Source organism: Chlorocebus sabaeus, chromosome 23 (genome assembly GCF_047675955.1).
Source record: "Chlorocebus sabaeus isolate Y175 chromosome 23, mChlSab1.0.hap1, whole genome shotgun sequence".
NCBI classification, from domain to species: Eukaryota; Metazoa; Chordata; class Mammalia; order Primates; family Cercopithecidae; genus Chlorocebus; species Chlorocebus sabaeus.
Window position 1 is genome coordinate 71,528,536 of NC_132926.1, and position 15,428 is coordinate 71,543,963.

At 36.7% G+C, this 15,428-nt stretch overlaps 1 protein-coding gene and 1 long non-coding RNA gene across 4 annotated transcripts in view; one reads left to right on the forward strand and one right to left on the reverse strand.

Annotated features, from left to right (window-relative positions):
• The window catches only part of TMEM232 (transmembrane protein 232), a 321,957-nt gene extending 308,232 nt beyond the window's left edge, over window positions 1-13,725 (forward strand). Inside the window, exons 14-15 of one of the 3 annotated variants that reach the window (XM_008014110.3) lie at window positions 2,396-2,489; window positions 6,257-7,503. In XM_008014110.3, coding sequence (XP_008012301.3) covers window positions 2,396-2,489; window positions 6,257-6,433 — 271 coding nt within the window. In that variant the 3' untranslated portion in view covers window positions 6,434-7,503. Of the gene's footprint in view, window positions 1-2,395; window positions 2,490-6,256; window positions 7,504-13,541 lie in introns of those variants that run through there. The other 2 variants (XM_073010774.1, XM_073010773.1) reach the window with 2 other exon arrangements.
• The window catches only part of LOC140709990 (uncharacterized), a 272,360-nt gene that overhangs the window by 18,169 nt on the left and 238,763 nt on the right, over window positions 1-15,428 (reverse strand). Inside the window, exon 3 of the long non-coding RNA XR_012090892.1 lies at window positions 11,936-12,061. This is a non-coding gene — a long non-coding RNA (uncharacterized lncRNA). The remainder of the gene's footprint in view (window positions 1-11,935; window positions 12,062-15,428) is intronic.

Here is a 15,428-nt window from a genome sequence, read left to right on the forward strand (position 1 = left end):
ATTCCTTCTTATTCCTTGTGAAAACATAATAAGGCAGGTGCTATTATTTTTCAATATTAAGGATGAAGAAACTGAAGAACAGAGGGATTAAATAACACTAAGTGGTAGAACCAAACTTTGCCTTGAGATTTGCCTAAGTACAGAGCCCATATGCTTAGACATTTTGCTATGTTTTTTTCTGTTTCTATCCCTGAATGTTTACTTCTCTCATGTCTCATGTTATCTTTCGTTATGTTCTCTATAAATTTTTATTTTCTACCACAAAATTCAACTGAGGTAACTAAGAAATCACAGATGTATAAGCATATTCATTTATTTTTCCCGTGTTAAAGGTCTTTTGATATTATGTTGCCTACATTTTTAAAAATTTAAACACTTCTTGTTCAAGAAAAAATTTTAGGCAATTTCCTTGAACACTTTTAACTTTAAAATGATTTTAAGATTCTGTTTTATTTATCTTTTTTTTAGTATTTTGCACAATTCTTTGAATATCAAAACTGCCCAAATTTCACGGAATGAATTTAGTTAAACCAGTTATCACCCCCTACATGTCCTGTAATTTTCCAGCTTTCTAGGAGCATATTTTTCTGTAATACAGTACTTTAATAGAATGGCTAAAGGCCCTATTCTGCATGCATTAAGAAGCTCAGTGCTTTTCTGCCACACACAGTTTCTGAATATTATTAAGTTGGGAAAGGGCTCCATTTTTCCTGGTTGCCTGTAACTTCCATTGTTTCCTTTTAAACTCCTACTGTCAACTCTACTCTCAGCGTGTCTCCTGAGATTGTCCTCCATTTGCAATACTGGATACTACTCCACTAACATAAGAGTGTTGTGTGGTAGACTCTTATTGCTGGCTTGGAAAATAAAAAGTATTAAAGCATAGCATAGTTTTCATTTATTCATTTAATCATTCAGCAAACATACAAACATTCATTGAATATCTAGTGGCACTGTGTTGGGCACTGAGGAAACAATGGTAAGCAAACAGGCAAAAGTTTCCATGATCGTGTAGCTCATACTCTAGTCAGGAAAACATAAAACTCACACAGGGAGATGATAAATGTGAAATTACAACTTGAAGTAAGTATAAGGATGGAAACGGCCATGGTAGATTGAGAGCTATGGCAATGAGCTTGAACTGAGAGCTGAAAGGTGAGTAGGCATTAACCAGCCCTGCAGCAGGGGTAGAAGAAGGAGAAAGAGAAAGGCATTAGAGAAAGAAATGACAGCATGTGAAAACAAGCAACAGTGGGATGGAACAACATACGTTCCAGCAACTGCAAGAAAGCCTGTGCATTAGGGATACATAGACCCAAGCAAATAAAGGAAATAAATAAGTCTGGAGAAACCAGGCAAAACCACTTTAACAAATGCACAGTTTACTTCAGGTTTCCTTAATAAATGTAACCTTAATCTTAAAGCGAATGGAGAAATAATGAACAGTTTGATGTAGGAGACTGACATGATCCACTTTGTGTTTTGAAAACAATTCTGCCTACTGTATAGAGACAAGAGTAAAGTGGGTAAGGAATGGTGGATGTGGGAATTCTGAACATGAAGGCTTCATCCAGGTGAGAGATTATGGTGGCTTGGTCTAGGGAAGTGATGGTGGGGATTTGAGAAGCCTTTAGTGCACTATAGACCAACAGAACCTGATGAAATGAGGGGACTGTGGTGTGTCAAGAATGTAGAGTACACTGGATTGGGAAAGGCAGAAACCAGAAATAAATTAGTTCTGGTCTTAAAAATTGACTAGATTTTTTTGAATATGGAAATTTCTCACTGGCTGCCTCTTTTTAGGCTCTTCCCTAAGACTTTCTCTTTTACTCCCACATTCCCACTCTCAAAACCACCTTCTATCACCATCTTATTACTTTAAGTGTTCTTGGATTCACACAATTTCTTCATAATGACTTTAATAATGCAATAATTATGTGGATAATTTAACACAAGTCTCCCTTAGTTTGAGGCCCAGCTTTGTACTACCAACAATTTCATTGAACTATGCTAATCTGTCTACCAAAATTCCACCCTTAGTAATACAAAGACTTTGGAAATGTATTGAAGTCACATCATTTTTTCAGCATATCTTAGAACAAATTCTTAGGCTTAGGCTTCCACCAGAACTTCCAGGGTTGTGGAACTGCATATGGGGACGGGCACTTTAATCCTCCTATATGTCATGTCTGACCCTCAAAATTATCAGTTTTAGTGACCCAAGATGGCTTACAAAACCTAAAAGCTAACATACCACAGTCTACACAAAGTAAATAATTCATGTTAACAATGAAGAATCAAAATGCTTGATAATAAATGATGACTTACAATTCTATTTCTGGGGAATAGGAGTACCTATACCTAATGTTGGATTTGTTCTTGTGCTCTTTTGAAGGGAACATCCTTCTGTATCAGAAATTCCCATGTTTCCATATCCAGATTTCTTCACCAAGGCAGATAAAGAGTTGGCAAAAATCATTGACCATCACGTAAGATTGATTTTTTTTTTAACTAGCAGCAAAAGCCTTGTTCTTTAAAAGCACTTTAAATTATAAAATGTAGTTCTGAAACTGAAACCTTAATATGTGAAATTTAAAAGTAGAGCCATGATTGGTTTGCCAAACTGAATTATATCTCACTATGTTATCTGTACACCTTAGTGTCTTCATTGGGTCACAGAAAATTTGACCTTCTGTCATTTGTAAAATACTAGCCTAATCCTGTTTTCTGAATTAGTACCAATTTCTTGTGACAAGAATCTTATATTGAACACTGAACACTGGTTTCTTCTACAGAGTAGTTCTAATAACGGAAGAAAAATCTTTTGGCTCAATTTTCAGTGACCGTTCTTTACCCTTGACAGATCAGAAAGACTGTTAATCACTTTGTTCTTAGTGTGAGTTAAAAAAGCAGTGGCAATACAAGACTATTCACAGAAGACACTTCAATTCATTGTGCTATATTTAGTTGATAATTTCTTACCAAATACACATCATTTTATGCCTAGTTCTTTTCAGGAACAGAATTAAAGTATGAGAGGAAATACTTATTTTCTGTTTTTTTTCTTTGAATAAAATATATAGCATACATAATGCACTTAATTTTATCAACAGTAGTTCAATATTATCTCCAGATTGCAATTATATTAACAATTAAGTTTTTCACACTACTTTTAAGTAGTAATCTTGTGAAGATATTATTTTATTTACTGATCACATTAAATAGTTTTTACCACATCACTAGTAATTAAGCCACTCTAGCAACAGCTATAAATACTGGGCTTTGGAGACTGATTGATACCTTGAAATGACAAAATGAGAGCTGCAATATTCTGTTATTCACTAATAAAGTTTTTGTTAAACCAATATATGTACAGGTCATCTTCAAAAATTTCAAATGGCTTATAAATTTCAACATCTATATTTTCCTACTCATTACTTCAACTAAATTGTCTAGAAGAAATTATAAGAGATAGCAATTTGCCAACATCACATACACAAACACGCACACACACACGTATAAATAACTACTTTGGTCTGTCTAGGGCTAAAGAAAGAGAAGAGAGTATTATGAATGACAGAGATACAGAGATAGCTCCTAACAACCGTGCATTATCTTTTCCTTTTTCCAAGGGTGTAAGCATTATCCAAGTAATCACTGCCATGAGCCTGCTTATATTGTAGCTAAAGAAGGATAAATAAATCTTTTTCAAAAATATGCTTGAAAACTTACAGATCCAAATTGTTTAATGTGTGGATAGCCTAATAAACTAGTAATTCATAGTACTGATTTTGGAAGGTTTATTGAATTGTCTCTGAATATTATATTTTTTTCAGTATTCATGTACATACCACTTCTTTTCAGATGGGTGTAGCAATAGTGCTTTGTACTTATACTTTATGCTTTACAAAATGCTCTTACAGTAGTTAATTTAATCCTTACAACCCTGTAAAACATTTACCAATAAGAAGAACAAACTTACTTACAATTCAGTTACTTGCTCAATGTTTTAAGTAAATGAGTCTATGCACAAAAACAGATTTCCCTACTCCAAATCTACTTTCCCTTCCACTTTTTCATAGCTGCTCAAGTTCTTGGCTTCTGATTCCTAACCAGAATTAGAAGTGGGAGGGTGGGATCTGCAATATCAACAAAGAACAAAAACACATCCCCTCAGCTATAGATATAATTATCCTTCTAAGCCAACAGACTTTTGTTGAGGGGTTATCATATGCAGGGAATAGAAAATATACCTCATTACTCGGGAGATATTAAGGTACCTTATACATTGCTAGTATTCCATAGCATGATCATTGAATCACTGAGTGAATAAGTTGAATAAAGCAGTAAATGGTGCTTCCACTTCCCATAGATTTCAAACTATCTTTTTTTTTTTTTTTTTGCATCCTCCTAGCTACCACAACAGACAATAATAATGGCATATAAAGTCAAAAAATATAATTATTTACCCAAGTCGAAATGTTGTCATGGTCACCAGAGACAAAAAGAAAGTATGCTTTTTCCTAAGCCTAATGAAAAGAAGGATTTTGATGTTATGGTGAATTTCAGCCATTCCAAATTCTAAGAAGGGGGAAAGAGGGAAGAGCTGTCTTCTGGAGAGTGATGATATGATACCCCTTCTTGGCTGCTTTTATATGTATTGATGCTTTTATACATGCTGTTTGGGAAACCAAGAATTTTAACTTACTGGCAGTTCTTAAGAATTAACTCTTTTTGATTTTTCACAATTTAAAAAACAAATAATGAGATCTATTGAAATCTTTCATATAGGATAGATTAGTGCTCTTTGTTTATGGATACTGTCATTATTATACCAACTATAACTTCTATGCTCATAAATTGGTAATTTCTTTAAACAACTAGATTATTAGTTTATTATATGAGAAAAATAATACATCATAGTTGAGTATCATAGAACTTGTAGACTAAACCATAGCATGAATTTTAGCCTGTGCCTTACTGTTCTGGAGGTTTTGCCTTAATTTCCCATATATTTTATGCAAAACTGGTTCCTGAGAAACCAAACGTATGAGTAATAACTGTTTATAAATACAGTCTTAAGATAAGTGCAGTTAACTTTTATATTTCTTATGTAATTAAAACTCAACTGGGAATAAATAATGGATTTGATATTATTATGCTTTTATTTTTAATGTTTACTCTAATATAAGTATATTAACATTTTACAAAATTTTACTGCATTTGTCAAAGCTGAGTGACATGTTATGGACTCTGATGTTTAGCTCTGCTTTTTATTATCTGAATATCCCAGATGACAAACGTTATTTGTGATTCACAGTACTGGTATATATAGTAATCTATAAATTAATTAATAGGTTGCTAATCTCAGACTGATCATTTGTGTATATGCATGAGCTGAGGGTGACAAAAAGACAGCATTGGCAGTATCCTTAGGAACTGCCAATATTTCATACTAGGAGTCATTCTGCCCCGAATGTTTTACCCAGCATAAAGTGTTTACCATCTGTTTTCATCATTTCCTTCATCAAATGTATTAGAAGAGAAAAAAAGTTCCTCCAAATTTTTTATATATATATATATATGTATATATATATTTCATGATGATGTTTGATTATCATTACTTACAATACTTGTCACTCATTCTTAGGGCTCATGCCTTCAGATATACTACTATTTACATGACATCGTGGGTTATAAAGTGAAAAACTAAGTGAAAGCAAAAGAAAAAGAAAATAGTATCATGGCCAATTAAGATAAATTCTTTAGAAATTTTTTACTGGTCTTCTGCGTAGTATGCATTTACCTGACCATTAATTTCATTTTTAACTTCATAGAGAGTAGTATTAGAGTTTTTGCCTTTCTGTTTAATTTGTATTTTCTGTATTTTTTTCTTTCTCTTTTGCTTTCACCTGGTTCTTCATTTTATAACCCATGCTGTCATATAAATACCAATATTGATGAAGAAAAAAGTAAACCATTTGGAATACAGAAATATAAAACCTATAATGTCTTCTTTTTAATGATTTTTTTATCTTTAAATATATTGAGGAAATTCTGTTTTGTGGGATTTACATGCATTCTAATAGGTGGCACATATGTTTTGCCAGTGTGGTAGATACAAAATTTTTGAGGAATGTCATGGAAAAAACTAAAAGTATAATTGGATATAAGAATCTGCATTTTGAGCACCTTAATTGATAGGCATTTTTTTCATGGAAAATCATATGTGAATGACATTTTCTCTCTGTAACAGTGGCGGGAAGAGCTAAAGATCCGAGAAAAAGAAGATGCAATATGCAAGGCCCAAGAACTTAAAGATAAAAAGTTAGCAGAGAAAAAACACTTTGAAGAAGTTATGAAGAAAAGAGAAGAGAAACTACATAAGCAAACTAAGCCCTATGAGCTTCCATATAGGAAGGAAGTAATTTAATTAGAAAAGAAAATGCCACCTCCCAAAACTGAGGTCTACATGGCAGAAATACATAGCATGAAAAATACCAAGATAGCTACATAGTAAAAGAACTTCTTGTCATTAAATTGAGGTATTGTTTAGAAAGAACTTGTTATCCTGATACAAGCTGTTTAATAGTTATTTCTTAGTTCTAAATTAATGACCAACTTTTAATCACACTTGAATGAAGTGATTTCACTAGTCAAAAATTTCCAAGACTACATGTAGTATTTTTCTCAATTGACATTTATCTCATGATTGTACAGCATACTTGATAACTGATTCGCAGAACATTGATGTTCATCAAACAGTTTGATGGAAATTCATTATAGATTAATGAGTCACCATACAAGAATTATTTCTTGAAAACAGAATGAGCATAAGCTAACAATCCTGTAATTACTATTATTCAAATAAAAACATTACGGCATCTTACTTGATTGGCATTTTATAATCAATTTATACCAAACCAAACAAACCCTATTTCAGAGATTTGAATACGGAAGGGCTGGTCATCTTAGACTGATTGGCTTGATCTTTAACAGATGCCAGAGGGGACTCCTGAGAGATGCTGGTTTTACTCTGTTCTGTGAGTTTATGAGAATGAATTTGTATGATCCTGGAAGGTCCAGGAGTAACTGTTGAAACCATTCGTACAGATAGGAGTTATTTTAGAAATGGAACTTCACTTCACCTGAAGTTCGGAACCTAAGAGTAAGAGTAACAGGGTGGAGTTTTTGTGATGTCTTATATCCCTTTCCTGAAAACTGAAAAATATAGATAATAATCATACCTCAGTTTCACACAAGTGACTTGGTGATACTCAAGAGACAGGGACTTTAGCAGGGGTGTCAAACTCAAATGACTACCAGGTCAGAAAGGAAACATAAATTAGTGAAGCCGGCTAAGGAATAGCTATCCTATCTAGAGAAATTTCCCACCACTTGGTTGCATTCTGAAATGTATGTCAGTATTGTAAACTCCTCCAGTCTTTCAAGAAGCTTTTAAATGGGATTATTTTTCAAAATAAAAGTAGCTAAGTAACAAAATGTTGACAATAATTTTTAATAGCATATTTTCAAGTTAAGTTTGATCCATGGACCAAAGTTTGTGACCTATATTATGTGAATTCAGGTATCATTCTTTGTTTAAAATAACAATAACAGACGGCAGAAAAATGTTGCGTGTAGGTTGCTGTTTTGATTTCCTGTATAGCTAATTCAAACTTACATTTCTCTTTCTAAACCTTTTATCTTACCCTTGTGGTCTCAAATGGAGACTATGAAAATTCCTAGAAATATCTCCCAATACGCCTTTCCAAATACCTTCCTCCATCTTTGATTTCTTCACTTGTGGGGGGGAAAAAAAAAAATCTATAGAAGACCAGCCAGTCCCTTTTCTCCAGATCTTATCCTTTCCAAAATCTTGTTCCATCAACTATTCACTATCTTCTCTTAAGTCCCTCTTCATCACTCACTCCTAAACCCATCGAGGTTTCAATTTTCTCCCATCCTTCCGTCCAAACTTCTCTCTCATCAAAGCCATCAGTGACATGAGCCTTACCAAACTCTGAACGTCCTTCTAATTTGTAATCATTTTATTGGTTTGTAGCAAAATATAACAATTAAGATGTAAGTTTTAGTAAGGGGACTCTGAAGATCTAACTGTTACTTACAAGAATTTCAACAAATCCTGCTCTTTCAGCACCATCTTTGTAAAAGAAACCTGGTATCTCCAATGTCTGAGTCATGGTCCTAAGGCCTCCTCACTGCAGACTTAGGTTTATGTTTTCTCTGCTCTGCTTAGTGTATTTCTACCTGTTCACCTTCTTTCTTTCTTCCACAATTATCTTAATACTTCCAACATGCTATTATCTTTTCTTCTTGTGGATTCATACCTTTTTTAAAGTAACCTTTTTTATATCATAGTGGTGATTTGGTAGGGAGCTAAACAAATCTTTAGACATATGGAGAAAGAAAGAAAAGGAGAGAGAGAGAGATGATTAATCAGAATACTGACACCTTTATTCTTAAATTATTTTTAAAATTCTTAATATTTGGCAACAGGCATTTCTCACGGTGTTTCTCCTATTTCGCTGGTTCTTTCTGCAATATTAGCAAAGACTGTGGGGTGTAGATCTGGAATCACACTCTAGTTACGCTTTCTGCCAGTCACGGAACATTAGGCAAGTTACTGAACCCGTTTTCATTTTCATTTACTCATTTATAAAATTGACACAATTTATGTAAAGAGTGATATCATTTAGAAGCTAATTAGGAAAGAAAACAAACCTGTCAGTCATTTTAGCAGAGAGAATTCAATGTAAGAAATTATTTTCAAAGGTGTTAGTAACTGAATAAATGGAAAGGGAGCATAGCAATAACAGAAACAGTAGCTGCGGGAAACTGCTACCACATTTGGAGCCACGGAATCAGAGAGAAGAGGTTTGCGTTGTTAAAATCTAAGGGATGTAGAAGGCACTTCACACAGCCCGACTCAGATCCCTGATGGGGAGACATTGCTCAGTTATTGCTGGTACTTCTGAGGGGGCGCAATACAATTGGTTCTGGGAGTGCAGAAAAAAGTGAAAACTGAAACAACTTGTATCTTGCTGAAACCACACTGTCAGGAAGAGAGAGAAAACTGGAAGAATCAGGTGTTATCTTCCCTCTCGTCCTGAAACTCTTTCTCTCCTGTGCTTCCTGTTCTTCAGCATCACAAAGCAGAGAAAATAAGGGTAGGTTTGGAGTTGAAAGACACTAGTTAAATAAATGAACATTGTATGGCTTAGAACATTATCTGACCATTCAATAAAAGTTAACTCTCCTTTCTTTTCTTTTGCATCTTGGCCTTGTTTTCTGCTTATTCTGCAAGTTTTCCCAGGACAAAAAAAAAGGTTTAAAACAAAGCATCACCTTTTAAGTTTATATAAATGGCTTAAAAATAAACTTTACTATACTTTATTTTCATAACTAATTCTTTTTTTTTTTTTTTGAGATGGAGTCTTGCTCTGTCGCCCAGGCTGCAGTGCAGTGGCCGGATCTCAGCTCACTGCAAGCTCCGCCTCCCGGGTTTACGCCATTCTCCTGCCTCAGCCTCCCGAGTAGCGGGAACTACAGGCGCCCGCCACCTCGCCCGGCTAGTTTTTTTTGTGTGTGTTTTTAGTAGAGACGGGGTTTCACCATGTTAGCCAGGATGGTCTCGATCTCCTGACCTCGTGATCCGCCCGTCTCGGCCTCCCAAAGTGCTGGGATTACAGGCTTGAGCCACCGCGCCCGGCCACTAATTCTTAATTCTTCCAAAAAGTTCATTTAACACAAATTCAATTGGAATTCTTTTTAATTTATGTTTAGTATTCACTTTGCTTCAAGACTCACAAAGGATTCTATGAGTCATAGACTGGGTTGGGTACCAGATAAATTATTTCAACTACCCTCTTGTTCAGCTTATGATTTCTCAACCTTAGTTTTTTCCCATTCTTCCCACTTAGAGTTGATAGGAGAAAAACAGAGAAAGAGAAAGATTCTACATGTCTGTCTACCTTACATGGCTCTTAGTCATCTTTAAATGCCTCTACTGTTAAAAAGTGTTAACATATCTCAGGTATAAATTTCTATCTAAAACTTGTTTCCATGTTGTTTTATCATTTATGCTTATGTTTATTTTGAAATAATAAAACTCAAGACTTCCTACATTTATTTATTATGGGCTTCACAGGTTTTATTATGGGTTTCATAGGTTTATCATGGGTTTCATAAGTTTCCAAAGGTTTCTCTTAGTAACCACAAAAGCAATTTCTCTTCCTCACCTGCTGCCTCATTGAGAATACTCATAAAACTTTTAAATGTTTAAGTTTCACTGGAGTATTAGAATACTGTAGTAAATTCTGAGTAACACAAGCATGAACATAAGCATTTCTCCTGATAGAATTTTGGTTTTTTTGAAAAAAGGAAAGCAAATGATTGACAGTGGTTTGTGGGGCATACCAAAAAGTCATTTAAGAAAGAAAGTATCTAAAGCAAATATCTTGACTCATGCATTGATGAGTGGGTGTTTGAAGAAAGGGAGCACACCCAGGTAACAGATAAAAATAACTCACACCAACAGTTTTAGAAACTCTATAATGATGTTGAATAATTATAATTTAAGTAATTGATTCTTTTGTTTCTACCAGTAAAAACCTTCTCTGTAACTGTCTACTAGTTAGTTACTTTCTGAGTGTCTTTTTCATATTGCTTCTAGTTGAGAACAGTAGTTCTATAGTTTCACTGAACTTTGTTTACAAATTTCAAAGTTAGCTGATTGAGAATTGCTTTGGGGTTGCTTTCAAACATTGTCCAACTGCTCACATACTAAGTTTTCACTTTGTGTCTGCCAGTGACTCTCAATTAAAATCACCATAGGTCTCCTCCAGCTTCTTCACTCCTCTTCACATCTCAATTTGCTGAAGTAAAATGAATAAGAACACCTCTAATTGTCTTATCTGTGATTAATCGATGACACTCGTCACCTCCTCTGTGGGCTAAATATTTAATACAAAGGAAGGTAGAGTCATGAAAATCTGTTGTGCCAATGCCTCTGTAGAAAAGACGTGTAGTAACAAATTCAGTCCACACAGTACTTCTTAACCTCAGGTTGGCCACTGGAGACTAGGTATTTGTAAGGCTCCTTGTAATGATTCTAGTTATTTTATTTGACATGCAGAATGCATTTGGGAACTTAGAGCAAAATGCATTTTAAATTATCATCTTCTATAATATAAATTTATATATTTGTATAGTTTTACAAATTCTGTTGATGAGTTGGTTACTTTTCTGCTACATGCATTTTTCATGGTGACATAGATTTCAAGGATAATTTGGCTTTAATGTTACTCATGCTCACTTTTTCCTGCAATCATTTTAGCTAAGGGACCTATTTACATAATACCTAGTGCCTTGTTATCTTTTTCCTGTTTCACTGAAAAGCCAAAATAAACAAAAATAAAATGTCTTTCCAAACATTTTTTAGTTGGAAGATCCCTGTGATATCCAGCTTTCCAATAACATTTCCCAAGCTGACTCTGTTTTGGAAAGGAGGTGAATCATCTTTCATAAATTAATGAATAAGGTAAAGGTCAAGCATCTCAGAATCACCAGTGCAGATTTTTAATACATAGTCAGACTATTGGCAATCCAGTAATGCTTTGAATATTGCTTTAAAACACGAAGAAATAGAAAATCGGAACAAACCAATCTGTTAATCTCTAGCTCCAGCTTTTTGGTTGGCTTCCCAATCAAAAGCTTCCCAATAAAAAAACAATGACTAGAGGATGCATACAGTAGAATTTCTTCCATAGCATACATTCTCCATCATGATAACTATGTCATGAGACTTATGGCCTCATGGGAAGGCATGTCTTAAGGAAGAAAAGACTCAACCTATTCCAGAGACATTATGGAGAGTAAAAAAAATGTTGGGACCTGGTGTGGTGGCTCATACCTGTAGTCCCAGCACTTCGGGAGGCCGAGGTGGGAGAATGGCGTGAATCCAGGAGGCTGAGCTTTTAGTAAGCCGAGATCGCACCAACCACTGCATTCCAGCCTGGGTGACACAGCAAGACTCCATCTCAAAAAAAAAAAAAAAAAAAAAAAAATAGGTGGAGAGATAGATTTAAGGGTGCTTGATGTCCTCACCCTGTATCTCAGGAGAAAGGGTGTGGTCTAGAAACATGTAAATAGATAAGGAGCCTGAATCTGACAGGTTAGTAGCATTAGCTCCTGCAGGACTGAGGAACTAAGTCACTAGGAGAGACAGAGGGATATTGTATGCAAACATTTTCAATGACACATGCAATTGTCAGGATGAGAAGGGAATCAGAGAAGCAAATGATAGGAGACAGGTCTCTGGTATTAGCACATTAAGACCAAATAGACCGAAATTAGATCTACTTCAGTGCACACTATTGAAGAAAGCATACCAGTTTATCCACTCTACAGTTGAGGTCAGGGAGGAGTAAGTGAACATTGGGAAGATTTAAGGACCCAGGCTCCCATCTACTTCCTTATACAGACCAGACCTCTCCCTATAAATCCAAATGCCATATTGGAACAGAGAATGGAGGGGAGAGGAATATAAAAGCGAAAACAGCTATCCTAAAGAAAGCAAGTTAATATTTAAAAGATCTCTTGATTTTCTAGCTTTGAATCATTTTAAAACTGAGTTACTGAGTTTCATCTTGGCCTGGCTCCAAGAAAACCAGCGGAGGGAGTCTCATGAGGAAGAACTGAATGGTTTTCTAAACCCCCAGAAATTAATTTTCTTTTTATAGTTAAAATGCGGTATAAAATTAAATTTGCCTCTTTGCAACATATATATGAACTAGCATTTCACCATATAGATATAGAATTAGAGATACATGTTCTAAACATGTATGCATCATCTAATATATACAATCACTCATTCAGAAAATATTCGTTCATTGTCTGCTGAGCTCCAAATACTCTTTTAGTCACTGGGGATATATCAATGAATCAATGAACAGGACAGAAAATATAATATTGTATATATTAAAAATAATGCACTTGTGTGTGTGTAAAACAAGCAAAAAATAACAATATGATATAATCTGAGGTAGAGACAAGTGAAGAACAAAAATAACAGCAGGAATGACCTTTCTAAGGATTTTGACAAAGACCAGAATGAAGCAAAGAGTGAGTCATCTGACTTTCAGAGGAAAGAGCATTCCCTAAACTCTCAGTAGCAAGTGAAAAATTGATAGGGTAATGAATGATTCATGCTTTTTGCTAAATATTTCTGCTTCTCCCTCCTTTGAGATTCATAGAAGTGTTTTCTATTTTCTGGGCCCATTGTGTTGCGGTGGGCCATATGCTTATTTCTGATCAATGATTATGAATGGAAGCTATGTGTGTCACTTCTGGGCTGAAGTATTTACTTGTTGGCTTGGCAATTTACAGTATCTTTTTCCCTTTAGAATAATAATTCCCTTTAGAACAATAATTTCTGTTCCAAATAGTGAGTCCCTCTCACCCTTGGCTCCCTTAATAAGAATGATGGAACTGAGATGGAAAAACTTTTCTGTTTTAAGTGTTTGAGATTTGAGGAGTTACGTATTACTACACATAGCCCAACATATCCTGATGGAATGGGAGTGAGTTTAGAATGTTCAAAGAAAGCAAAGAATCCTGCAGAGCTGAAGAAGAGGCCCCAGAGGGACGGAGAGGAGATGAAATTAGAAAGGTAAGTTTGGTCCAGATTATGCAACAATGGAAGTCACGGTGTGTCAGGGTTCTCTAGAGGTACAGGACTAATAGGATAGATGTATATATGAAAGGTAGTTTATTAAGGAGTATTGACTCATGAAAATAGATTTAGAAACTTAGAAACCTTTAGAAACTTAGAGACCTATAGATTTAGAAACTTAGAAACTTTTAGAAACTTAGAGACCTATAGACTTAGAAACTTAGAAACCTTTAGACTTATAGACTTAGAAACTTATAGACTTAGAAACTTAGAGACTTAGAGACTTAGAAACTTAGAAGCTTAGAAAAGCCACACCAGGTGGCCATCTAAAAGCACCCACCCAATGACCAGGTGGCCATCTAAAGCACCCGCCCAATGACCAGGTGGCCATCTAAAGCACCCGCCCGATGTCCGTGTGGCTATCTAAAACACCCACCCAAATTCCTGGAACTCAAACAGAAGAACAAGTCCGGGAAATACCCCGCGCGGGTTCAAACCAGGTTCAAACCAACCAATCAGAGTAAGACACCTTGCTCAGGCCATAACCTGCTCCAATCATCTTGCGCCTCAAGCTTTGTGAATTTTTGTGGTTTTTGCCTTTATAAACTGTCTGTACTAGGCATTCGGGGTCCTGTGGCCAACTTCGGACATGGGACCCTAGCGCGCTAGCAATAAATCTCTCCGCTGTGACTTCCGTGTCGAGTGGTCTCTCGCGACGACCCCTGCCCAGGAAGGAATCTAAAAAGTAGGTTCCTACATTTGGTGCGTTGGCCGGGAATGGGGGTCACCCGAGGACCCTCGACCCCTCCGGTGGAGACCCAGTTGGCCCGGGCCACCGACTGCTGACCGGACGAACGGACTCTGTCAGGTACTTTCGTTTCACTCTGTGCTCTGTTTGTCTTGCCGGCTAGCTCTGAGGAGTACTCCGTCTGAATAATCAAGTGGGGAAGGGGGACAGACGTGTCCGGCACCTTCCGCCTTGCGCCCCAGGGGACGCCCTGGCGGTTGTCGGGAGGAAAGCCGACGACTCTGTTGGCCTCCTCAAATCGGTAGGCAGGTCGCCCCTGCCGTCTGAATCTTTTGTAAACTTGTGGCGCCACTCTCTGGCCGCGCGGCTCCTCTGTGTGTGTTTGGTCACTGTGTATATTGTTGTCATTTCGTCCTTGTGTGTGCGTGACTTTCTGGACGAAACTATGGGACAGACACTAACAACTCCTTTAGCCTTGGCTTGACCCACTTCCCTGACGTCCGGGCGCGAGCCCGCGATCTCTCCGTGGAAGTCCGTAAAGGACGATGGCAAACTTTCTGTTCGTCTGAATGGCCAACCCTCCATGTAGGGTGGCCCCAAGACGGAACATTTGACCTCTCCATTATCTTATAGGTTAAAGCAAAAGTGATGAATCCTGGGCCACAAGGACACCAGGACCAAGTGGCCTACATAATCACCTGGGAAGATTTGGTCCGAAACCCCCCTTCCTGGGTGAAACCCTTCTTCCATTCCCCCTCCCCGTCCCAATCTACCCTCCTTGCCGTGGAAGCCCCAAAGAATCAGACTCCGGATCCTCCTAAGCCAGTCCTCCCTGATGGAACTCAGCAAGACCTCCTCCTTTTTGACCCTCCGCCTCCTCCTCCTCCTCACAACCCCCTCCTGAGGCCTCCACCTTACGCTTCACCCTCGTCCCTTACCCTATCCCCAATCCCTCCCACTACTCCCTCGGCCCCTACTCTTTCT